This window comes from Siphateles boraxobius, unplaced genomic scaffold (assembly GCF_051911475.1).
Source record: "Siphateles boraxobius isolate OS27281-9 unplaced genomic scaffold, OSU_SipBor_1 29, whole genome shotgun sequence".
NCBI classification, from domain to species: domain Eukaryota; kingdom Metazoa; phylum Chordata; class Actinopteri; order Cypriniformes; family Leuciscidae; genus Siphateles; species Siphateles boraxobius.
Genome location: NW_027508908.1, coordinates 5,303,945 through 5,330,135, shown reverse-complemented (window position 1 = coordinate 5,330,135; position 26,191 = coordinate 5,303,945). Strand labels below are relative to the sequence as shown.

Genomic DNA, 26,191 nt, shown 5'->3' with positions numbered 1-26,191 from the left:
TAATGTAAACATGTAATATGTGGTCTTCAGGTCATAGAGAAGAACTCTGGTGGTTGGTGGTACGTCCAGATCGGGGAAATGGAAGGCTGGGCACCCTGCTCCTACATTGATAAACGCAAAAAGCCCAACCTAAGCAGGCGAACCAGTACACTCACCCGCCCCAAAGTTCCACCCCCTGCTCCACCAGTCAAAAAACAGGATTCTGAGGAATCACCTTCTCTGGGTGGCTCTGCCTCCAAAGCTCCAGAATCCCCCACTCAGCGTGTCTATGAGGAGCCGGAATATGACGTTCCTGCCATTGGTTTTGAATCCGATCTGGACAGTAATCCTCCGAAACAAAAAACAAACAATTCCCCAAAACCAGAGCCCCGTAAGTTTGAAATTAAAAGCAACCCAGCAGCTGCCGAAAGGATCGCACAGGCTGGCAAAGCGTCACCTTTACTAAAAGTGATGACCTCCCCCTTGAGGAAAAGAAACTCATTAGAGGATGTCAATAGGGAGGAAGTGATCTATGAAAATGAAGGGTTTAGGTTTTCCTCTGATGACTTTGCCAGTGGTTGTGATTCGGATACACCAAGGAGTCTCACATTGGGTCGCAAACCTTTCGGGTCCTCGTCTGGAGGAGGGAAGCCCCTACGGAAAGTAACGCCAGATCTAAACCGGAGCCACTCTCTTGGTCGTGCTGAGAGACACAGCCCAAAGTCATCATCAGACGAATCAGGACGCAATCCCAAAAGAGAGCCTGTTATGCGTAAAGATGTGGAGATCCGGATTGGTCAGAGTCCTTTAGCCAGGCCCAAACCAGTAGTGCGACCTAAACCTTTGCTTACAAAGTCAGAGCCACAAAGTCCAGAAAGAATGGACATCAAAAGCCTACGTCGCCAGCTTCGGCCCACGGGAAGTCTTCGGCAAGGAGTGGTCCGTGCAGTACGCGGTGAAGATTCTGAGACGGCTTCCATTGTGTCCTCAGAGGATTCCATCTCCTCAAGAAGTACATCCGATCTCTCCAGCGTCTATTCCAAATGTAGCCGAGGTGGGGAATCCGACCATGAAAGTTCGATCTACAGGACCACAGATGCCTACGAACGAGCCCAAGAGTCTGAGGTTAGCTTCCCAGCCGGTGTGGATGTTGAGGTGCTGGAGAAGCAGGAAAGTGGATGGTGGTATGTCCGTTGGGGCAGTGATGAGGGTTGGGCACCTACTTTCTACTTGGAGCCAGTCAAGCATACCCATAACGTCGAGGTTCAAGAATCACGTGATGGCCCTCTTGTGGATCTCGGTTGCACCAACAAGTCCAACAGCCTCGAGAAAAACGAGCAGCGTGTTCAGGCCCTTAACAACCTCAACCAGCAGAACCTGAGGAGTATGAGTAACCCTAGCCCACCAATCCCATCCAAACCACCAGGGGGATTTAGCAAACCAACCGCAATGCTGAATGGTTCAGGCGTACGGATGCGGAACGGTGTCCGTCAGGCAGCAGTGCGACCGCAGTCAGTGTTTGTTTCTCCCCCACAGCCTCTGAAGGACACCAACATCCATACAGGGTCTTTGAGGAGAAATGAATCACTGGGTGCAGGCGACCACTTGAGGTCCACAGGAGTAAGGCGAAACTCCTCCTTTACTGCCGTTCGACCGCAGACAGCGACCGATGTGCGGGTGAGGGCTGGGACCACCATTACAGCTCCCGTCGGAAGTTCAAGCCCCTTGATTTCCCAGAGAAATGGAATACCAATCTCTACAGTAAGACCCAAGCCCATCGAGAAGACACACCTCATTCACAACAACCTTCGAGAGGTTTACGTATCTATTGCTGATTACCGTGGCGATGAAGAGACCATGGGTTTCTCGGAGGGCACTAGTCTTGAAGTTTTGGAGAAGAATCCAAATGGATGGTGGTACTGCCAGGTTCTCGATGGCTTACAGGGACGTAAAGGCTGGGTACCGTCTAACTACCTGGAGAGAAAAAAGTAATTCCCCAAAAATGTTTTAAACATGCACAATTGTAATCAAATGTAAAAAGACGAACTGACTGAAGGACTTTTGGTTTGAAACGAGAGGGACCGAGCCTTTTAGAAAGGAGTTTACATTAAAACTAGATTAATGCAGGTGAATGTTTAGCAAAATACCTGCCGAAACTTTATGCCAAATAGGTGCCTTCTTACATCTTTCACTGAATGTTAAGAGGAATTGGTCAAATACCAGTGAAGCAACGAAAATACCAAACTATAACTTAGTGCCATAGGCCTACAAGTACTGAAAGCAACAAACTTCTTTTTGTTACAACGTTGAAAAGAGAGAAAGATAATTTCAGCATAGATGCATAACAAAATGTGCAAATTCAATCTTAAGCACTCAAAAACAAGAAATTTCTGTTAAAAATGTTTTGAACAGAAAAACCAACATCAAAATTGTATCAAAGCTTTGAGTGCATTCAAAAAAACAAAGCATAACTTTGATTGTCGTTTTTTTAAAAAAACTATCATTTTTTAGAAATCGTTTTGTGTTGATGTTTTTATATCTTCCTTAGAGATGTATTTCTGCTTTCTTGTAACATCCTAACCCATCAAAACAGTCACTGACTTCCTGTCCTGATCAGTTGTCGTAAATAATGACGGATCAATCTCTTTTGTCTTCCCCATTCTATAAATATTCACAGGCCAAAATGAATAAATCATGTTCAAGAAAAACAGTCTGTGAAAGCTATATGCATAGATCACCTCATGCCCGCCTCTTTATTGGGTTTAAACCCAAGTTTAGTTTACAAAGTGCATCTGGTCATGTTAGGAGGGTAGACAGCTTCATAGGAGAGGACTTTAGATATTGCTGCTCTCTGTGTGCTTAGTCATGAAATTAGGACTGGAAAATCGTGTTTTGCTCAGCATTTTATCCCAGGGAAGTAGTAACATAAAATTGAGCCGGAAATGTGATCACACCAAAGAAGAATTACAGACACATTTTGTTTTAGAGTTAGTATTTATTTGTATGGGTACAAATACAGTGTATTAGACAAAACCTAAACCAGGTTTCAGAACAGAGAACAAAGTATATTTAATTGTTATATCTGGAAGCACTTGATTTTTTGAACCCAAAGAAAAGCACATTAATATGCAAGGTTAATTTGTACGTTATGATATTGCTGGGCAGTATTGAATCAGAAGTTACACAATAAGCAGTTTAAACTTCTATCATTTAAGAATAGCGCTTCATTTTCCGTCGACAGATATCCAAAAAATGATATTAGTCCATAGTCCAATCTTTGTCTTCTTTTTTTTAGACGTCTGAGCTCAGAATGATTACTTCTCCCTGATTCAGTCATATAATACTCATTAACAATAGCATCAAACAGCTGATGTTCAAGACTGCTGAAATATTTTTCTAATGAATAGTGTGAGCTCTTAATTGGGTTTCGCAATACTTTGATTTATTTTTTCTGCTGGACAGTATTTTAGTGTTAAACAGTTAAAACATTAATTACCTGCTAGATTGCAGTTATATTCTATTTAGCAGAAAGTTGTTTATTTTGTTTTGTTTGTTTGTTGGTTGTTGTGTGATCACACATGGACAATAATGATGAATGAAGTCGTTCATTTGTTGTGAATCAATGCATTTGAACTTTTTCTTGAATGCATTGGTTAAAAGATGCAGTGTACTTCATCAGCATATAATTTATTTCACAACATTTTTGTTGTATTTATTATTTTAATTATTTTTTTTTTCTTTTTAATTGTCATTTGGCACTCTTGGTAGTTCTGTAGTAATTGGCTACTGCTATATTCTGAGCTTTTTTCCTACCAAGATGATTTTTTGTCTCTTATGTAGGACTTCATTACTCATACTCTTGACATTTGAATTTATTTTAATTCATAGGACCATTTCCCCCATCTTTTTCCTAATTTTTTTTTTTTTTTTTAAATCAGGAATGCATTTTCAACCAAGCTGAAAGCTGCACCTTTAGCAACTATGGACACTTCCTTTCTCGTTATTGAGCCACATATAATGCCAGATTATTTAAGCAAAAAATAATTTTTTCTTATTTTAATATCATAACACTTAAAAAAAAACACCTTAGAAAAAATCTAAATGATAATCAATCAATCCTCCTAATTAAAAGCCAGCATTAAAATGGGAATGATCAAATAGCAACTGTCATAAATTTTATAATTAAAACATGCAGGGCTCTATAGTTATATAGTATATGTGGATCCCAAATTGTGACTGGACCAAATTTGATTTGAGTGTTTCTTTTAAATGTTATCTTAAAAAACAACAACCAAAAAAACAGCAATAATGGAATTTTAAAGTTTTAATTTGGGTGATTTTATTTATTTAACGTTTAAATTTGAACATGAAAATGAAGCCATGGAACTCTCAATTGCAACTTTCCTTTGACGATGGCATTATAGAAATGTGTCGACTCACTACAGCGCAGCAGCTTGTGATGGATGTTGCTGAGGTCCATTAACGCTATGCTTTTTCTTCATTTGCGCCTATAGAATTTGCAAGGGAACTGTTAAGTGTCAAACTAGTTCTTATCTCATATTACTTGTGTATCTGCTAGCTTTGTTTTGTGTTCTTTATTTATTTAATTTTTCAATGCGTTTTTCAGGAACAATGTTGTGTTTTGCTATTTTTTCTTTTTCTTTCTCCTGTTCACTTTTGACATTACTCAGATGGAATGAGGAAATGTGCAATACAAAAACAGGCATCTCATTAGTTAAGAACCATAGTATTTGGAAATACCTATATCTTTGTTTTTACTTTTCATGACAATTTTATGTCACATAATGCCTGGTTTTGTCCCATAGTGTTTTTTTGTGTGTTTTTTTTTTAAGTGCCGGAACGTGCCGCACAATATGTGTTCAAATATCCCCTTATAGATTGACACCTTCAGTCTTCCGGCCAACCATGACTTGATTTCTGCATTCCCACTTCTGCATTTATCCACTGAACCGTATCTTGCTTCTCTCATACCCATGGTCAATTAGTATGGAAATAATAGGGAAGCATGGGCATATCTTTTTCTCAGAGGCATTTGTCAGTTCAGCCTGTCGAATCACAACTCTGAGATGGTGGGGCAAAACCATCAGCAGCCATATGAGCGTCGCAGCACACACTGCCAACTGCTCGACATGTCTCTTTGACATCCGTTCCTACATGGCAAACATGACTTCTCTATCCTACGTCCCAATCGTCGACAGCAAGGACTAGCATTGTCTGTTTCCTTTTAAAATTTGGTTTATCTACTAACAAGTTCATTTTACTCTGAAAGTCCAGGTTTAATTTTCCACAGCTTAAAATAACATGGGCTGCATATATTTGCTTCTCTTTCTGTCTGAATTCATGAATATCTGTACTTTTACACATTGGAACGCATGTACTGAGAGTTTCAACAAATTTTGCTTTGGTCAAAAATGAGGAGAGTTATAGAAGACTGTCTTGGAGTTTCTGGTCAAGAGAAAAAGATAATTTTATGAGAGTTGAAATGACGTTACATTTTTTTCTATTGAAATAGGCCCTCTCAGAAAGAGGCTTGCTATGGTTTTTGCTTAATGTTGTGTTTTCTTTTCTGTTTTTTCACATTAAGATATTAAGGTTTCCGTTTTTATGGTTAACAGTTTATATGGGAGGATATATGGCATACATATACAGGAATGTTCCAGGTTCTGTGACGTGCTGTCGAAAATTAATGTAGTAAAAACAGACGAAAATCATTTGCACCAACACCATCTCGTGAATAAAAAACGTAACTATTTTATGAGGTGGCGATTTTATATGAATTTGCACAAAAATGTAAAGCTAAAAGTATAGCTTCGCCTTCCACGTTCCGCGTGACGTAATTTTCGTCATCAGGAGGGTCCGTGTGCAGCCCGATTTTTGTGACCGCGTGGACGGTGCGCATACAACAGCACACATGCGAGTGACTTGAGCAAAGGAACAAACAAAGTCCACTAGATAGTGTGTAGGCCTACATGCCAAATGCGTCTTTCTGCACTCGCACACAAAGGAGTACACTTTGAAAGGCTTGCGCGCTTATCTGTGTGTGAGACGAAGCAGAACATGGAAAATTAAGTACAACCGGGCCATACGTTTTTTTAGAAATGTATCAAGGTCCACCTTCATGAATTTGTACATTTCGAAGGTCCATGAATTTGTACAGTGTGATTCGTATGAAAACGTATGATATTTATAAAAAGTAAGCGTGGCGGTCCACTTCTAAACCTAACCATCAGTGGGGCGTAAGAACCAGTAGCCTACGAATGAGATAGTGAAAATAGTCACGAATTGCAATGAGAGTGTGTTGGTTTGCACACAAATACGTATACAATACTTTGTATTGAACCTGGAACATCCCATATGCTCCTGAATCGGAAGAGACAATTGTTACTTTAAGAAAAGATTGTTGGTGTATTTTTGTGTGTTTGTGTGGTGTATTCTGTGATGGTTTGTGTAAAGAAGTTTTTAAATGGTGGCAAGAGAAGGTGAATAGAGATAATGTTTGTTTATGATGTTTGGTTAGAAGGGAATCCAGTCAGGTAAGGTTAGGCGTGATTAAACAGCTCTAATGGATTTGAAGAAGTGTTCGCCGTGGAAAGAAAAGCAAGGCTTTTTACGATAATTAGCACTTCAGAGCGCTTGCAGCAGCTCATTATGGTGTCACAATAGCTGCAGTGAGGCACTGTGTTCTAGAAACACACTAGTTATTTCTGTTGGAAAACTGACTGCTACTTAATTCAAGCGAGCAGCCTTGTCTTTGAGGCCATTGTTTTTTCAAAACATAACTTAGAGTAGGCTACACATGCTGAGGTTCAGAAACTCGCGAATGTACATCCACACCGGCTTGCTGCTGCTGCAAACCTCTTTATAACAATTAAAAAGTTGCTGGCAGAATGTTGCTGTAAAAGAATAGGGCTCCTTGTCTCCAGGAGGAGCAGGCTTACATGCGCGCTGTGAAATCATATTACCCGAGTGCTCGGTTAATTACAGATGCTTGGGAAGAGCGCTGTGAATACAAATGTCACACTGATTGTGGATGTCGAGCTGCCAGGGGGTTGGATCAGATGGAGAGATAGATTGATCGTGTCTCTAATGGTTCACAGCATGTCGAGATGTATTAACATCATCAAGAGGATTCATTTGAGCTTCCCGTGTCAGCGAATGGCTGGATTTACTGAGGCGTCCACGTGTTATGTTGGTGTAAACCATAAAGATGTAAGAATGTACATGATCGATTGTGCCAGGGTGTAATTTACAGGGTATTACAATTGTGAGTTTCATGCCTGAGAAATTCATGGATGGATTTATATTTTTGTAGCTCAAAATTATTTAATTGGCAATAATTACAGTAAATGATGAATTGATTTGGTCATTGCGAATGGAAATTAATTGGTTAAAAGAGGTGGGAAGTACCTGTAATTAGTTAAATATTTCAGTAATAATCAACTAACATTACATGTGACCTTACTTGGATAACAAGGAAGTAGGCCTATATTAGGCATGGATTAGGATGGAGAGAGATGTATGTGTGAACACTGTCATGTATGAAGTTTTTAAAGGGAGTTTGTTAGGTTTTTTCTGTGTTAATTTTAATTTATGATCGGATGCATCAGTGTTTGGTGCAAGGCGACAGCGTTTGTTCTTTTAGGTGCGAACAAGTGAAGAGAGGGAACATGCTGCGGCAGTCTAATCTCTTGCTGTTTTCTGTCCCTGTCTTTGCTTGGCTGTCTGCACTAATTATCATTCCTCTTCTCTTAATTAACAGCACACAAAAAACAGCACATGAGGCAGGTAACGTCTCGCTTAAAAGAGTGTTTTGATGAGAGCGTCACTTTCTCTGAAAGTTAAAATTGATTGATTGCCTTCATCATGCATCCACTTAACAGACTGCTGCCTGTGTGCAAGGGTTTTTCTTTTTTTCTTTTAAAAATTATCTTATACATGTACAGCAGATTCTTGGACAGTCTTTGTAATCAAAGTACTCCTCAAGTAATTCTTCAAGCAAAGTTGGATTCTCAGATAGGAAGTGAAGATGCCTACATGAGATGCCACGTTGTTTTTCTGTTACAGGCCATTGGATGTAACGGATGTTAGGATGGATATTTGCAAACCCTCATAAGATATATTAAAAACTGTTCCCTTGGACATAATGAGAGAAAGCCTTGCATTTATATTATTCAGCGCTCAGCCAAATCTTCATTTTGTATGCATTTCTTTCAAAGATCTAAAGGTCTGCATAGCTTTTAATTTTCAGCATTTTTGTTTTGTGATTTTTACTTTACGTTTTGTTTTTGTACCTTTTTATGTTTACATTGTATCTTGCATTGTCCTAATGGAAAACACAATAAAATGTATCCTCCTTGTTCTTAAATTTCACTGTCATAATTTGTTCTCCATTTAGCAGAGCACATTCATTCATTCAGAAAGGAAAAGAAAATTCTGTCATTGGAATAGCAAACTTTACACAATTTGCACATTTTCTGCATGCATGGCATGGGTTACCGAGATGATGGCCTATACAACTGACACTGTGGAGTACAATATCACACAATGCGAATACACAATGCTTTACCTTCCATTTCCAGTGTGAATAACTGAAAGTAGCCTATATTTGTAATCATTTTTAACATCGACAAAGATGTTTGAATAAAATGTAATTAAAAACAAACCATATAGCCTACATTTCTAAGATGATAACTACACATATGAAAGGTCATGTGATAACAATTGTTAAATGCTAGCGTGCTACCATATTATTATGGATGAACAAATGTAAGTAGGCCTACATAGGTTATAAATACTGTGCAGTGTGCACAGTACTCACCTCCATAAATACATAGGGTGCTTCTCATTTCTTATTTGTGCATCCTCGTTTCCTTTCCTGCGGAAGGACGCAAGGAAAGAAAATGAGGATGGAGGAATCGAATGAAAGCTTTTTTTATACATTGGAATACTTGATCATTCGAGCGTCACTTCACAGCGTCATCAGCAGCGATCAAAGCATCTGCCCTTATGTTGTTGAAGTTTGTTTATTTAAGAAATTCATAATGAATAATAATAAAGCAAGATACCCTGTTGAAATATGTGAGATGTGTGGTTTATATAAACTGCATAGGTAAATACAGGTCCTTCTCAAAAAATTTGCATATTGTGATAAAGTTCATTATTTTCCATAATGTAATGCTAAAAATTAAACTTTCATATATTTTAGATTCATTGCACACCAACTGAAATATTTCAGGTCTTTTATTGTTTTAATACTGATGATTTTGGCATACAGCTCATGAAAACCCAAAATTCCTATCAAAAAATTTGCATATTATGAAAAGGTTCTCTAAACGAGCTATTAACCTAATCATCTGAATCAACTAATTAACTCTAAACACCTGCAAAAGATTCCTGAGGCTTTTAAAAACTCCCAGCCTGTTTCATTACTCAAAACCGCAATCATGGGTAAGACTGCCGACCTGACTGCTGTCCAGAAGGCCATCATTGACACCCTCAAGCAAGAGGGTAAGACACAGAAAGAAATTTCTGAACAAATAGGCTGTTCCCAGAGTGCTGTATCAAGGCACCTCAGTGGGAAGTCTGTGGGAAGGAAAAAGTATGGCAAAAAACGCTGCACAACGAGAAGAGGTGACCGGACCCTGAGGAAGATTGTGGAGAAGGACCGATTCCAGACCTTGGGGGACCTGCGGAAGCAGTGGACTGAGTCTGGAGTAGAAACATCCAGAGCCACCGTGCACAGGCGTGTGCAGGAAATGGGCTACAGGTGCCGCATTCCCCAGGTCAAGCCACTTTTGAACCAGAAACAGCGGCAGAAGCGCCTGACCTGGGCTACAGAGAAAGCAGCACTGGACTGTTGCTCAGTGGTCCAAAGTACTTTTTTCGGATGAAAGCAAATTTTGCATGTCATTCGGAAATCAAGGTGCCAGAGTCTGGAGGAAGACTGGGGAGAAGGAAATGCCAAAATGCCTGAAGTCCAGTGTCAAGTACCCACAGTCAGTGATGGTCTGGGGTGCCATGTCAGCTGCTGGTGTTGGTCCACTGTGTTTTATCAAGGGCAGGGTCAATGCAGCTAACTATCAGGAGATTTTGGAGCACTTCATGCTTCCATCTGATTTCATTTTTCAGCACGACCTGGCACCTGCTCACAGTGCCAAAACCACTGGTAAATGGTTTACTGACCATGGTATTACTGTGCTCAATTGGCCTGCCAACTCTCCTGACCTGAACCCCATAGAGAATCTGTGGGATATTGTGAAGAGAAAGTTGAGAGACGCAAGACCCAACACTCTGGATGAGCTTAAGGCCGCTATCGAAGCATCCTGGGCCTCCATAACACCTCAGCAGTGCCACAGGCTGATTGCCTCCATGCCACGCCGCATTGAAGCAGTCATTTCTGCAAAAGGATTCCCGACCAAGTACTGAGTGCATAACTGAACATAATTATTTGAAGGTTGACTTTTTTTGTATTAAAAACACTTCTTTTATTGGTCGGATGAAATATGCTAATTTTTTGAGATAGGAATTTTGGGCTTTCATGAGCTGTATGCCAAAATCATCAGTATTAAAACAATAAAAGACCTGATTTCAGTTGGTGTGCAATGAATCTAAAATATATGAAAGTTTAATTTTTATCATTACATTATGGAAAATAATGAACTTTATCACAATATGCTAATTTTTTGAGAAGGACCTGTATAATTTAAAAAGATTGTGACCGATGTGAAGGGGGAGGAGAATATATACGTGCGTCACGTTTAGTCAATGGAACAGTTCCGCATAGGATACACCTGTCTATCCTTGCTCATGACTCCTCTGAAAGCCTCCTCACTCCTCGTTCCTCGACTCCTCGCGGTGTAATTAGAGAATTGAGATGTCCTTCAAGATGGCTGTGCTTGATTGGTTTCCGGGTCATAGGATGGAGGACAGAGGAGCGAGGAGACGAGGAGGGATATTGAGAAGCACCCTATAGTATAATTTGACTGCAAGTGGCAACACAGTTTTGTGTGGAATATTGTATCCTGGACCGGTTGAAATGATGAATTTGCACTAGCAGTGTAGTCTTCGGTTTCGATTCACAAGGAAAGTAAGACCTGATGTTTACCTTATAAATGTTTAACTTTAATGCAATTTAATTCGCTTTGGATAAAAGCCTCTGCTAAATACGTAATTGTAAATGAATGTATTATAAAAATACTTTGTCAATCATTTTTGTTAACATTAGCGCAGAAAAACGCGTTGAACCTGTAATAGACCTAAAACCCCATTGTCTTTCGCGTGTGACGTAGCAATCATATCATTAACATTTTGTATATTATGCCTACTTGGGCGGGAAGAAAATGGAGTAACGGAGTATAGGCCTAGCTATCAACTGACAATGTAACTCTGATATTCTGCAGATATTGCCTCGAGGGTAGGCTACAGTATAGCCTAAGTGATGAGAGAATTTTCATTTCATGTGATATATTTCAGCATAAGAATAAATATTTGACCAGTAGGCTATGGCCTATACGATTTTAACCTGAAAACGAAGCCTTTGATGTACTGGACCATGGAGTAATATTAGAAGATAGGTGAAAATGAAAAATTATTTCTAATTGTTTGTAAACGCTGTCATAACCGTCACAGGGAGGATACAACGTCACTACCGCCAAATCCGGAACTTAACTGTGTCAATTTCGTCACCGCCCCTTTTAGGGGAAAATAAACTAACGTAGACTTCCCAAACACTTCAATGCAAAATAGTGGCACAAAACATCGTCCGTACACAGGTGTGAATAACTTAAAAAAAAACACTTAGATTGAACATGTCAAGTAATTATATGTCCACCCTGCCTCCCATAGAGCGTGAAAGATACATCCACAAACTTAGCCTAATCCAATAGTATCCACCTGCAGACCCGCAGCACCACCAGTTTCAGAACCCCAGCGCCAGAACCGGAAGTAAGGGGCGGAGCTTACGTTCTAACACCAGCGCCAGGACCGGAAGTGAGGGGCGGAGCTTACGTTCTAAACCGAGTAACGCCACCTAACGTTTTGGAGCGTAATTTGCTTAGACACGAAACGTCATTATTACACACGAAATGTCATACTTTATACTTATTATAATGATACATTAAGGTATAGTACAATAAGCATTTAAAACATTGATTTTGTGTAATATAATTCTATATAGTTATCCGTTTTATTGTATTATGAGAGTTACTTCCTGATCGTGAAAATAATGCTTGAAACTTATGGTCATTTTATATAAAATATACTTTATTTCACAAGAACATGTGCAGCATGCATTTTTCTTTATGTAAAATAATGTCAAAAATCTAAAAAGAGAGAGAAAATCCGGCATTGTTTTAAAAGAAACCATAAAAATGTACCGTACTTCAAATAATAGCCGAGTCCCAAATCGACGATTGTCTCTTTACACGCCTGGTGTGGCTGCAGGTCTGGGTAAATATAAGTCCGGTCTCAAATAGAGGTCGGGTCTGTTTTTTAGTTTCAGGTTGTATTAAATCTTCTAAAACCCGTCAGATCGTCCGCTTTTTGGCGGAATAGAATGACTGCTGCGCATGACAGGGCGCTTAACGAGCAGAGAGAGAGAGAGCCCCGGCCGCGCGCGCGCGCACTCACGTCTTCAAACGCTGACACCTGAGCACTGTCTTGCTCTTTATTTGTCACATACCAGTTATAGTTCATACAACGAGCAGTGACTCACTGTGTAATAAAAACATACCCTAAATATTATTTAAAAGGTGCAACAATTTTTAATATTTTTAAATACTTGCAAAAATAACCATGCTTGTGTCATTGTAAATAATTCCGCCCCTCCCTCACTTCCGGTTCTGGCGCTGGGGTTCTGGCACTGGGGTTCTGAAACTGGTGGTGCTGCGGGTCTGCAGCTGGATATATCTCGCCTAATTTGGTCAATTTAAAAACATATCCCTTCATTCTCCCAGTGTCAAATTGGTGTAACAACCCCACCCAGTGGCCAGATGTGTCTTACCCGGACATTTAGGCCGACTCGTACCTCATCGAGTCACTCACCAGGTAAGCCAGTGAATGAATTTACTTCGTTTTTGAAACATCTTGCCTATTATGTCTTTATATTTAGATTAGGCCTACTGAGTGCACTTTTCTGTCCAGCCATACAACTAGCCTGACTTAGCTTTCGATAGCATAACAGCAAGATATGGATGATATCAACACCAATGTGACGCTGGGAGAATGAAGGGACATGTTTTTAAATTGACCAAATTAAGTTTGTGGATGTATCTTTCACGGTCTATGGCAGGCAGGGTGGACATATAATTACTTCACATGTTTAATCTTGGTGATTTCTTAAGTTATTCACACCTGCCGTTGTGTACGGACATTATTTTGTGCCGCTATTTTGCATTGAAGTCTATGGTAAGTCTAGTTTATCTTCCCCTAAAAAGGGTAGGTGACGAAATTGGCAGTTACGTTCCCGGATGTGCCGGTAGTGGGTATAATAGGTTTGATTAGCATTAGAAATAAAGCATGATACACGTATTTTTGTCCATTAGGGGGCAGCCTTAAGCAGGCTTAACCAGGCTTAACCATCTTTTCAAAATCAGATGGAAATGAGCGTGTTCACTGTGGGTCTCAGAAACATGTACCCTTAACCATGAGGGGAGATCTTCATCCTCCTCTCAACTTTAGAGAAAATCATCAAAGAAAGAAACCTTTCACCCTTCGTCGGCACACCTCTGATCTCAGGCCTATCAAGTAGGCCTACTCCTGTTACAATCCACCTTTAACGTCTGATTCAGGGTCAGGTTGCCATCATGGTTCATACTGTATATTTTCAGACTTTGATTCCTAGTCAGATTCTGTGAGCTAGTGATCACTTATAGGAAGTCCAGTTGAAGCACTTGACATTGCTTATAAAAGTGTAAAATGATATGCACTTGTAGATCAATTGATCAAGTGTCATAAATAATTGACTAGCCTATATTTGAACATTTATTTGAACAAAGAGGGAACAGAATAGACACCACTCGCTGAAATGCATCTGCAAAGTTTATTGACAGTCATCTTTGACTCAGACAAAACAAAGCTTCATAAACTGATCACAGACATTAGGAAGAAAAAAATCAGACATGGGTTTGAGTCAAAAATCGAGCCATTTCTTGTGACTAAATCACTACTGACCTCATGGACTCTATGAATTAATAATTCATTTAACACAGCCCTTGAATGGACCCTGGGAAAGGGGAATCTAACATGTTTTGATTCGTTATTAGTTTGGTCCCACTGTTCACCAATGGGTAATGAGTGAACGAAACACACTGGCCATAAATGCCGAACAGGAAACAAGAAAAGCAATTCAGATTTAAAAAAAAAAAAAAACGTATATAAGATAAAAAAAAATTGTCATCAATATTTAAAAAATATTCAGATTTGATCAGCATTATTTAGGGTTGGGGTGATAATTTATGCAATCCCTGATCCCATTTCTGGTTACTTCGCAAAATATCAAACTTTATTTTTCTGAAACAAACAGAAAATTGGGCCTATGTGCGAATATGGCTGTTTTCATTATTTCTAGCTTTGATTTTACAAATAATAAAAAATAAAAAAAGCTAAATAAGGTAAATGACATTTACCAAAGATTCTGCAACAGACATCAGATTCAACACATCATACTCTAAATAAAGTACATTACAGGGTCGACAACAATCAAAAGCAAATCCAACAGTGGCGCATCGGTAAGGACTGTATGTCCCTCTGTAGATCCTCAGAAAAACAAGGTGGGAGTAACGCAAATGGAAAATAAACAATCCCATTCTATAGTGATTTCATACAAGCATTAAATGATAGAAATGCGGTGTAAGATTAGTACACTTATTCAAACAGGATTAGCTTCATTTTGTCCAAATATCAACATAAAGATGATGTCCCAAAAAAATAATTTACAATCAAATTTTATAAAGTGACAAACACAAATATTGCCCTTATATTAACACCCAAACTGTGCAAAAGACATCATTAGATACAACTAGGGTGAAAGAAAAAAAAATTGGGGGGAATATTGATGATCTTATAAAGTGACTGAAATTGACAGAAAAAGTGACAGGTTTGTTTAATAGAAAATTTGCTCAAGTTTTCCCAAAATCTTAACAAAAGATATAATCAGAAATATTAGATATTAGGCTTTCAGGACATTTTCAGGACTGAATTTACTTTAATCAAATTGGATCATTAAATTTCCCCATAAATAGACACCTCAGAACAAAATACATAGCCAATGAAATCATAAAACCTGACATCAAAGGAAGTGTACATAATCTTTAGTTTATCCTGCTCCCAACATAGAGTTGGTTCTGATTGTTTACTGCTAAGCCCCTGATTTGTGTACTGTTCAGTATAGCTTGAATACAAGAAAGCCAGCACAAAATTCAAGAAATACATTGCTCTATAAACCACAGAGGATTGACAAGCAAACTGTACAATCATAAACTTCGGTCCAATAATTCAAAAAGAGAAAAACAAAATGATAAAAACAAAGCGCTATAGAAACACCTCAGATACAGCTATTCTAATAGGTTCGTCTAATTAACATAAATTAACATTCAAAAGTGAATCACCACTTCAAACAATAGAGTAAAACTCTTAAGAGAATATCCCGTCGAGTGCGACAGGGTATTTTCTCGACACGGTGTTAGCATTGCCTGTAGGAGAGCTGGCTAATACTAATAGCAGCATGGATTTAAGCGCCAGTCGTCACGATCGCTTTACACAAGCTAACTGGCTAGTTATGAACAATATTAACCTGCAGTCAATTGTAGATCACTGATATTTCTCTTGAGCTGCTTTAACATCCATACGTACACACAAATGCACATTATTGAGACCTCTTTTGCTTATTTGCCAAAATTGCCATAAATTGCCAAATGTGATCTGGAGTTCATAAAAAGGCTGTTCCAGCATTTAATGTGGATCATGGGATAAGTGATGTTCATAGGAGATCTAGAACCAAAAATTGAAACTGCTGTTCACTGATGGAATATGACATCTAACCTTACCAATCTTATAAAACATGGTCATGCCACATTTCTAAATGGTTCAAGATCATTAACTCTTTCCCCGCCATTGACGGCATTTTCCATCATTTATTATGAGACAAAGCTTCCCCGTCACTCACTGACTTCTCCGTCATTTATGAGACGACGCTTTTCCGTCAATTATGAGACAGCGCTTCCCTTGCAATTGAAAACAGTCAAAAAAGGAGCAGAAACAAGCGATAAAAGCATTGCTTTATGCACATTTTAGTCGTGATTTTCTCATGTTTTTGTTCAAAATGTTGCTTTTTTTAATGAAACTTACCCACATTCAAATGTTGAATAAAGTTAGATTAAAACTACAATGCGAGTAAATTTCACTCTGAGTGACTAAATAATGTCTATCATTACCCATTGGCTAATAAATTCTTAGATTTTACTCGCCAGTGTGTGTGTTAGATGCCAAGTATAAATGTAACAGATATATCTGGCGGCCATGACATTTTTGTAAAAATGATCAAAAACGCTGACGGAGACTGGTAACTTAAAATGCTGGCGGGAAAATATTTAAGAAGTTTTGCATAAAGAAAATAAGCATATTATAAGACAATTAATATTTTTTGCACATTTCACCCCAATTTTCATTAAATTGGGGTGAAATATGACAAGGACATTTTCTTGACCTGTTTCGTGACATTCATTTATGCGGCTCTTCAGATATCAGGAGATATCAGGTTCAAAGTGAGATAAAATTCGCCTCTCAGTGACAACCTTAGATGTCCTCCTGTTTCCAAGAACAAACCCACTCAACTATATCCTACAGCAGCAGGACTTTCTATAAATGAATTATCCTTCAGTAACCTCAATAAGATTTTCAGACAGTTTGTAAAGGTCCAAATGAGGAGTCTGATGTCAAATGTTACTTTAAAAATGAATGTGGCCTTGGAGGGCAAATCTTGATGATATTTTTGATCCTCCTTTTTTTCTTTCTCAGCACCAGCAGGGACACTGAGCCAGCCTTATGGCTTTTCAACTGTTTTCCTAACATATTCCATTTGAATCAGTTATTTCATCAGTGACCTGCGCTCACTATTATCCCCATACACACCTTGTCTTGCCTACAGAAACTGTCTGATGTGGGGGGCTGGGAGAAATATGGATTAACTGCGCAAATCAAATATCCTCTGACCACAAATGACTCTTTCATTGGTTAATGCCTCACGGCTGTTTTCCTTCTTTCTAGATTTTGGTCTCCATGGCAACATTGCAATTGCTTTAGTAGAAAACCCAAAGCTTGCGTGTTCGGATCGACAGTCAAGAACAATTTCACAGTAAATTAAGGTTTGATTAGGCCAACATGTTTTAGGGTCGTGAAGTGAGGCGCTCTATTTAAACCGCACTTCTCTGTGGCAATCACATTTCCCAGATCCGTTAGATGAATTCAAATATCCAATATTAGTCTTCTTTTGTCCAGAAATGAGTTGTTATATAACAATCTGCCACATGACTCATTGGTTAATCATTCCTGTGTATTGTTATAACAAATTATTTCTCTTTAATTACACCACAACGTCCTGCTTGTTGAACACACGCATAAGCAAAATTATAGCAGACCGTTAGCTGATTTTACCTGCTACCTACCAAAGCTTCAGATTACATTACAAAACACATGATCAAATACTCATCAATGCACAAAGACCTCCAGATCAACTCACTTCAGAGCACATAATAAGGACAAGCTGTCGGTTACACAACTAGCATGAAATGTGAGGTATGAGAAAAAAGCACTGTACCTTTATATCTGTATTCCTATCTCTGTCTCAGCCCAGCACAGACAAAAATTGTGAAACACTGAGACATTTTTGTATGAATTTCATTAGTGAAAGTGCCTTAGCTGATCTGACTAGCACTGAGGACAGCAGAAGAAAAGAGACTGTAACACTCTGTTGTAATATGATTCCAGCTTTTAAGGGTGCTATGAATAAGATTACTGCAGTCTATTATGGCTCACCAAGAAGGTAAAAGAAACGCGAGATGTGCATCCTTGAATATCTCCTGTATCACCTGAAATGTCCTGAATTCGATGAGATACTGCCCATGATTTTTTTTGTCATACATCAGTTGAAAAGCCAGATGCTCCTGAGGATCAGCAGCATCACTGGTTACCATAGCAACAGAGACTTGAGCAATGAAATACAAAAGACCTTTGCAAATGGATGCCTGAGCCTTGAAGGTTCCAGGGTTCAAAAATCATCGCCATGGGAACGGAGACCCATGCAGTGCCAGAGAAAGTCCCTGAACTGTGACACCAACCCTTTCTTGAAACAAAGATCTATTCGAGATCCGTAATGGCCCTTATGTGACTTGGGTTTGGGGGGGTTTGGGGCCCCGCTAAGTGCTCCGGTAGGTCTTTATAATGTCTTTGATAGCTCTCCTACAGATAGGACAGCTAGCGTTGGCCATTTTTTTGAGGCGGAGGCCACAGGTGTAGCAGAGACACATGTGTCCACAGGCGTAGATGACGGTGTCCACTGTGTTTTCATAGCAGATAGAGCACTCGTCCGGCCATGAGCCTGAGGCAGATGGGAAAGTGGGTGATTTGGGGAGACTGATGGGCGAGTTGGGTGTCGTTCCTGTGACAAAGAAAGACAGGAAAAATGGATTAACATTTATACATCGTTAATTGTAGTAGTTGCTCCAGGCAATTAGTTAACATGAGGCTTTCAAGCCAAAAAAGGATGCAACTGTGTCATAAAAGTGGTCATATTAATATATGTATGAATATAATCAATGTCAAAGAAAATTTGTGAGAGAAACAGATCAAAATACAATTCAATTTTTTTCCATATGCCAAAAATCTTATCAGTTGATAATAAAATGTACAAATTTATTTTTCCAGGAAATCCTGAAATATGATAAAAATGCAGACCTTCAGTGGAGCTGCAGAAGGCAGCAGAACAGCCGTGTTCATTTAAGATGGGCTCTGGGCTTCCACCACACAGGCCTGAGGGTGAGAGGGGCGAGGCAGAGGGCGAGCCAGGGCTGGAAGGGTCACGAGCATCGCCCAAGAAAGTGGAGCCTGAATATGCACATAGTAGATAAAAACAGGTGACAGACTTTTTAATATGATTTCTTTTAGTTCTACAAATAATGGATTCTGCACACTAGAAACAAATATTTTATGACTTTCATGACAAACATTCCACACTTCACTCATTAGATCTTTCCCTGAAGCCCTAATTGTCACAATCCTATACTATTAATTATGACTGCAGACCTGTGCTTTCTGACTCCCAGATATTGTGTAAAACCAATTGGATCAGAGATTGAAACATTTTGTGTGTAATATACATCACATAATCAGTGAAGTTACCGCTAGGGTTGGAAAAGGGCGGAAACATTTCCGGTAAATTTCCGGAAAGTTTCCATGGGAAGTTAAGCTGGGGAATTTTGGAAATATTCCATATTAGAAACTTTCCATGGGAATATTGGGAATTATGGGAATTAATGGGAATTTAGGGGAACTAACTGGGAATTCATTGTAATGAAATCGATCATTGTATCATATCCAAGCATAAATATAAACAGAAGTCATGAGAAAACATCCATGCAAAATGTTTTCAACAGAGATTTCAACAGATTTATTTGTAAGTAGAAAAGAACAAGTTTTAATTATTTTACTGAACAATCACTTGTTTCATGGAAGAATTTATTATTTTCGGTTCACCGGCCACTTACTTTCATGTATTTCGGGAGAAACTGATGAATTCACACGCTGTAATAACTTAAATCCAACAGACAGGAATCTCTGAACTGCGGCCCAAACACGGCGCCCATCTCACGTTACAGATCAAGATAACTTATAAAGGTTTTTTAAACTACAAAACAAACTCACTTACACATATTTGAGAATCGGAATAGAAGATAGTTTATAACACGTTAAGCAAGTTTGTTAATATTTAGAATTAATCATACAGCGCTATTTTGGCTGTGGTGAATCACGTGCCAAGCATGACGCGTCACCATGGAAACCATGGGGGGGGGGGGGGGGCATTGCGACGTCAGCTAAACATCGTGATGTCTGTCAGCCTAGTAAGAATACTAATGCAATGGCATGAACAGATACATAAATAGTAAGGCTAGCTAAACTGGAATGATCTTGAAAACATATTACAGGAGGCAGAGAAAAACAGCCACATGAGGTAGCTAGAATCTGCCTTATGTGGTAAATAAAGTTATGCTAGCTTATTTAGCATCTAACTTATCAGCATTGCTACTAGATGAATACATTTGTATGTGATATTTGCAATTTAAACATTTAATAAATATATTTTCCCATAACATCAAAACTTACTTCACTTTGTTTAGTCCACAGGCTCAAATGTGTGCCTTCAATAGTCTTGTGCTTTGGGCTTCTGTACATGTGATGGAGGCATGCACAGTGCCAGTAGGGGGTGTGGTCTCAATAGCCATGCAGTAAGCAGTGTTCTATATTGAGGAATGGCATGGATATTCAAGTGTATTTGAATGGCATCTGTTTGTTTTAGTCAAGATTATGCTAAAATATACTTTCCTCAACTATAATTAAGTTCCATATGAAGAGCCAACCCTCAACTTTGAAAATTCCCACTTTATTCCCGATTTCCCGTTTATTCCCATAAATTCATGTTAATTCCCTTAAATTCCCATTAATTCCCATGGAAAGTTTCCATCTTTGAAAATTCCCAGAATTTTGCAACCCTAGTTACCGCCTCAGACTTAGACACTTTTTTTGGTGCAAACCGTAGGAGACTGTAGTCTATATCAGAAACTTATCAAGGAAGCTGGTATTGTAACTGTGTCACCCTCTTCGCAGAACTACACAGTACAGGTACTGTGTTTGTGGATGTTATGGGGGTGTTTGTTTCACTAATCTCAGTACATTGTTCTGGCTGTTGGAGCTTCAGGACGGAATCTAAATCTGACACCTTTAAAGGTGTCAGATTTAAATCTAAGTTTTAAAATGTCAGGTTTAAATCAAGTGTCACCTAAAATCTTTAAAGATCATGCTGGCCTGAGATTCGTTAACAGATCCGACATCCAGGCGACCAAAAAGTAAAGCCACCTATCTTTAGCAAGAATTTTAACTAGCAGACCTAATCTATACAGCTTGAATAGAATAGAACAGCAATTCTCTCACTGACTGAATCATTTGGAGCACTTATTGACTTATTCACTGAACCGCAAATAAATTCAGCCTATTTACTGATTGGTTGTTCCTATAACAAATGATACATATTGGGTTTTGTATTAAATTGTATTTTAATATGAAGAAACATGAAAATCTGTTGATAAGGCTTGTTTTAGAATATATGATTATATATGGTGTATATGATCATGCATATTTGAGGGGTGCTAGTCTGTTCTTATAGAATTATTAAAATAATTATTAAGGTAACCATTAATTGGAATCTGAATCGGAAACAGACTCCCTTTCCATCCTTAATAATGGGCACGGTAAGATTTCAGGGCCTTTTAAAGTAGAGCCTAGACTCAATTAAATTGAACTGACCTCATTTCTAGTATGCTGGATCTTCTGATATATATATATATATATATATATATATATATATATATATATATATATATATATATGTGTGTGTGTGCATATGAGAGGCAGAATTGGCTGAACTAAAATGCTATGCTGACCTAAAAACCCATGAATATACTCTCTCTGAGATTAGTCTATATATGCGTGTTGTGTGTATTTACCCTGGATGAGATCTATGACAGTATTAGAGTTAATAACATTAGGAGTCGGTGGGATTCCCCAAGGTTCTGTCTTGGGCCCGTCAGTGGTGTAAATTATACATGTGTGTTTTCTTTCCTCACATATTTGCATACAGTATGCAAGTCCTACAGTGTGATCCTCGATTAAGATGGAGTCAGGGTGAGGGGTTATATATGAGATGGGGTCCACAGAGCGTGATCCTTTGTGAGCCTGACATGCCATTCCACCTTTCTGTCATTCCACACATAGATGCATCATAAATCCCCTTCAACAGGGCCTCAGCAACTGGCCCTGGATCACAAGGGCCAGGCCTTGTCAAGCGCATCTCTACTAGATTAACAGAGACACAAGAACAGCTGAGTCTCTCTAACCTCCACCCGTAGAGGGAGAGACTTAAAAAAAAAAAAAAAACTAATAGAGAAAGTCAGCCCTCTCTAAAGCCCTTTGCCATGTGTAAAATGAGCACTATGTGTCAACATGGCAGAAAGTCTTTTCTATATTTTGAATACCAAAGAGGTACTGACTAAATCAGCTTGCGTGGTATAAACAGTCACAACATTCATCTGTCAAATAGTTCATTTTATGCTTAAGCCAAGCTCTGAGCTGCCTATGTCTTCACATATGTCCAACATCAGGGGTCTCGAACTGAAATTACTGGTGGCAGTTAGAGGATGGATACCCGAACCGAGCCCGACGGGCCGGGCCGGGTTCGGACAGATATTTAGAAATTATGTTCGGGTTCGGGTCGGGCTCGGTCACATCAGCGCGATATGGCATTGAACATTTTAAATTTAAAACAGCTTATTATGTTGGTAGCCAATGTGCCCGATGCTTTCACGTGATGCAAATGTTCGTTTTTGTGATTAAAATACATGTAAAATATTACATCTGTCCATAACATCTGTCTTCCTGTGTGCGGAAATTTGTTTATGTAGCCGTGACAACGAAACACGTGAATGCGCGCCTGCGTTAAGTGCGCTTGTTTCTCCGTGCGCGCTGATGCACTCATCCTGCTGACGTTTCCGAATGTCTTCCTACAGTTGCTTAATAAAAGCAGACTTTCCACACAAACAAATGCACATGTGTCATTAGTATGAGAAAAAAATGGGATTTTAACTGTCGGGGTCGGGCTCGGACATAAATATCTTTATGCCTGTCGGGCTCGGGTCAGGTTCGGTTACTGCTCTGTCGGACGCGGGCCGGGCTCGGACAAAAAATTCGGCCCGATCCGCACTCTAGTGGCAGTGCACTGCATTCAGTATAGAAGTGGTTTGGTTGAGAAAAATGAACAGACGTTAATTAAATGTCACTTTTAGTCAGGTTCACACATTCACACTGATTTTAGAACAAGTATATTTCATATGTGTATACACTACCATTCAAAATGTGGGGATATATATATATTTATATATATATATATATATATATATATAATGCGTTAAGTGATCAATTAGCTAGCAGACACACCTTTCCATAACAAATAAACTGCAGATGGAGAGAATCAAGAAGGAAAAGTGTTTGTATTGTTTCTATTATATTCATGTGTTTGTGCATTTTATTTATTGACACTAGATTTAATTACTGTGCTTGCAGGACAGTGCAATCTAACAGAGAGTTACCTGTATGCTTACTAACAGTCACAATCTTTGCATTCTGAATTGTGTGGTCTTAAAAATATATAAATGTATCTTTACTACATGGCTCTCTGGTATACTTGATTCTTCTTGATCAATAATAACATTAAGCATAGTTTTATATTAACCATTGTCTATGGCAACACAGGGGTTGCTACTTTCAAATCTCTAGTATCCTTCCACTGGCTTGTTTTATTTTCCAATTACAGTCACTAATTGATGGCATTTTTGAATCAAAATGATACTTGCAGATTAGTAATGCTAAATGGATTAATATTTTAATTATCTTTATTTACACAGAACCAAATTCTAAAACCTAAGCTTACATAAAACTATTCTTTTGTAGAATTGCAAACTCTGGTATTTCTTTCAGATTTCCTTATGTTTCATGTCTATTATTCTATATTACTTCTGCCGGTACTGTTAAATAAGCACAATCAGAGCACAACTAAATTGTTATTACAATGACGTTTTGAACCTTGAATCTTGAAAGAAAAAAAAGATGTAAACGAGAGAAATGTTCTCAAATGAATGCTCTCAAATGAAGTGTGAATCGCCCACTCTCCTCTTCACTTTCTCATTTCTTTTCCTTCGCTGCATGCTAATGAGATGTGTGTGCAGCGTGAGGAGCGAGAGGAATGTGCTTCCAGCGACACAGACATCTTGGAAAGTGCATACAAAGCTAACGGAGGTCACACCCCTCCCACTCATACTCCTGTAATACCTGTCTTTAGCATATACAGTACTTTGTTTAGTTCAAACTTTACTGAAAGTGTGTCAGTCACAGGTGTGTGGGTGAGACCTGGAGCACTGTCTGGTGTTCTGAAAGGTTACTTGAGTGCTTCTGAATTGTTTATTTATCAACAAAATTGAAGTGATAAAAAATGTTTTAATTGAAATGAATCTGTTAGACCTAGCAACAGCACATTTTTTAAAAGTTATTTGATTGTATATAATGTACTGCTTTAAGGAATTAAATAGCAAAGACTATTTTAAATGTATATAATTTAATAAAATATATTGGAACCCACCTTGGGTTTAATAAGCTGAGATGTGTAAGCAAAATCCTTACAGTTCAGTGTGAAACTGTATTACAACGCTGTTTTATTAGAGGACAAAATATGTAACTATAAATAGAAGGACAGGACTTGATGTCATATTACCCAGCAAGAATTGATTTGTGAAAAGTGGCATTCCACACCTGAATGTGAGTTTGCAGTCGCATTTTAAACACATTTTAAGCCCCAATTTCAGTTGGACTAAATGGATAATTATTTAAAAATGTTCATGTCAAAGTTTTAGTCCAACTGAAATCATACCAGTTTGTTTTGTGTAGGGATGCAGGATATGAAAATTTTGGCTGACACAAATAGCCGATAATTATTTATATTTGAACACCATTAACCAATATATTGTCCGATAAATCTAAATCCAAATTTGTAAATAATTTTTTAGAGTCTGATTGCAAAACCAAAAGTCTCACCATAAAAAACATGTCCCAAGCACACATTTATAATGTTGTGATGATAATTTTATGTAGCCTATATGATTATATAGCCATTTCCTTTTTTGAAGTGATCTTAATCATATTTCAAGCAATTCAAAACCACTGTGGCGAACAGTGTGCATCTGAAGGAAATGATCCTTAATCGGCTTTAATATATCGCCAACATTTTCTTAATGGGCCAATAATGATGCCATTAAATATGAACATCGATACAGATATGGTGGCCGATATATCGTGCATCCCTAGTTTTGTCGAAGTTGAACTAACACATCTAGGTAATGCTTACCTAGAATCCTCAACTGTGTGACAGCACCATGCAGTCCAAAGAACATCCAGAGTGGTCGTGAGTTGTCCACACACACCTGCATGCCAACATTGGTGCCATTATGACTCAGAATTACTTCCCCTTCCTGTGTGACCAAGAATCCCAGTATATCGCCACTCTGCAAAGCAGTAGGCACCCTGCACACCGCCCAGAACTCCTTACGGTCTACCAGTGCTTCGGGATTGTAAGGAAGGTCACTCGGGCGAAGCACTGCGGGGTCACATGATGTCACACCATATGAAAGAGACCCAAAACGAGCAGGGCTGGACTTAATGACTTTGATGAAGATGGTTTCGCCAATTCGCAGCGGGCGATCCGTGAAGACCAGCGTGCGTTCTTCACGGTTGTGTTCGGATCGTGCCACGGTCTGTTCGTTAAGGGTTCTGATGTGGGCACCTCGAAGCTGGTGGAAACGTAGATCACATTCCAAGGTGTGAGGAAGCAGTGTGGACTGCTGGGAGTTCATGGAGTTTTGAGGAATGGGACAGGCAACGGGAGCGGGAGGGAGTCGAAGCCTGGCATCATCTTGTTGCAGGTTAAGATCACATAGACTGACGGACAGGCGGGAGGTGTCTACTTCACGTCGTAAAGAGGTGGATCCACGTACTGTAGTGAAGGATCGTGGGCGGAGAAGGTCTGGAGGGACGACTTCACTGTCTGTGGGACAGAGATGAGATGCACAGATTAGCTAATTGTTTCATATAGTATTGCCTTATTTAATGGTTGAGCCTAGATAATTGACAAACATTAAGCAATTAATCAGCTTGGACAATATCACCATCTATCACTAAGGCTACGTTCACACTGCGAGCCTCAGTGCTCAATTCCGATTTATTGCTCAGATCAGATTTTTTTTGTATAGCTGTTCACATTGTTGTTTTAAATGTGGCAAATATCAGATTCCAGTGTGAACAGATCATGGTCCTGGACTGAACC

General features: G+C 38.9%; 2 protein-coding genes across 10 annotated transcripts in view; one reads left to right on the top strand and one right to left on the bottom strand.

Moving 5' to 3' along the window:
* Positions 1 to 8,365, top strand: part of sh3pxd2aa (SH3 and PX domains 2Aa) — a 131,555-nt gene extending 123,190 nt beyond the window's left edge. For all 8 annotated transcript variants that reach the window (XM_077246257.1, XM_077246252.1, XM_077246255.1 and 5 more), the window contains one exon: positions 31 to 8,365. In XM_077246257.1, coding sequence (XP_077102372.1) covers positions 31 to 1,971 — 1,941 coding nt within the window. In that variant the 3' untranslated portion in view covers positions 1,972 to 8,365. The remainder of the gene's footprint in view (positions 1 to 30) is intronic.
* A 5,659-nt stretch (positions 8,366 to 14,024) lies between these two features.
* The window catches only part of neurl1aa (neuralized E3 ubiquitin protein ligase 1Aa), a 77,486-nt gene continuing 65,319 nt past the window's right edge, over positions 14,025 to 26,191 (bottom strand). For both annotated transcript variants that reach the window (XM_077246259.1, XM_077246260.1), the window contains exons 4-6: positions 25,217 to 25,912; positions 18,949 to 19,098; positions 14,025 to 18,652 (exon numbers count right to left, since the gene is read on the bottom strand). In XM_077246259.1, the coding sequence (XP_077102374.1) occupies positions 18,411 to 18,652; positions 18,949 to 19,098; positions 25,217 to 25,912 (1,088 nt within the window). In that variant the 3' untranslated portion in view covers positions 14,025 to 18,410. The remainder of the gene's footprint in view (positions 18,653 to 18,948; positions 19,099 to 25,216; positions 25,913 to 26,191) is intronic.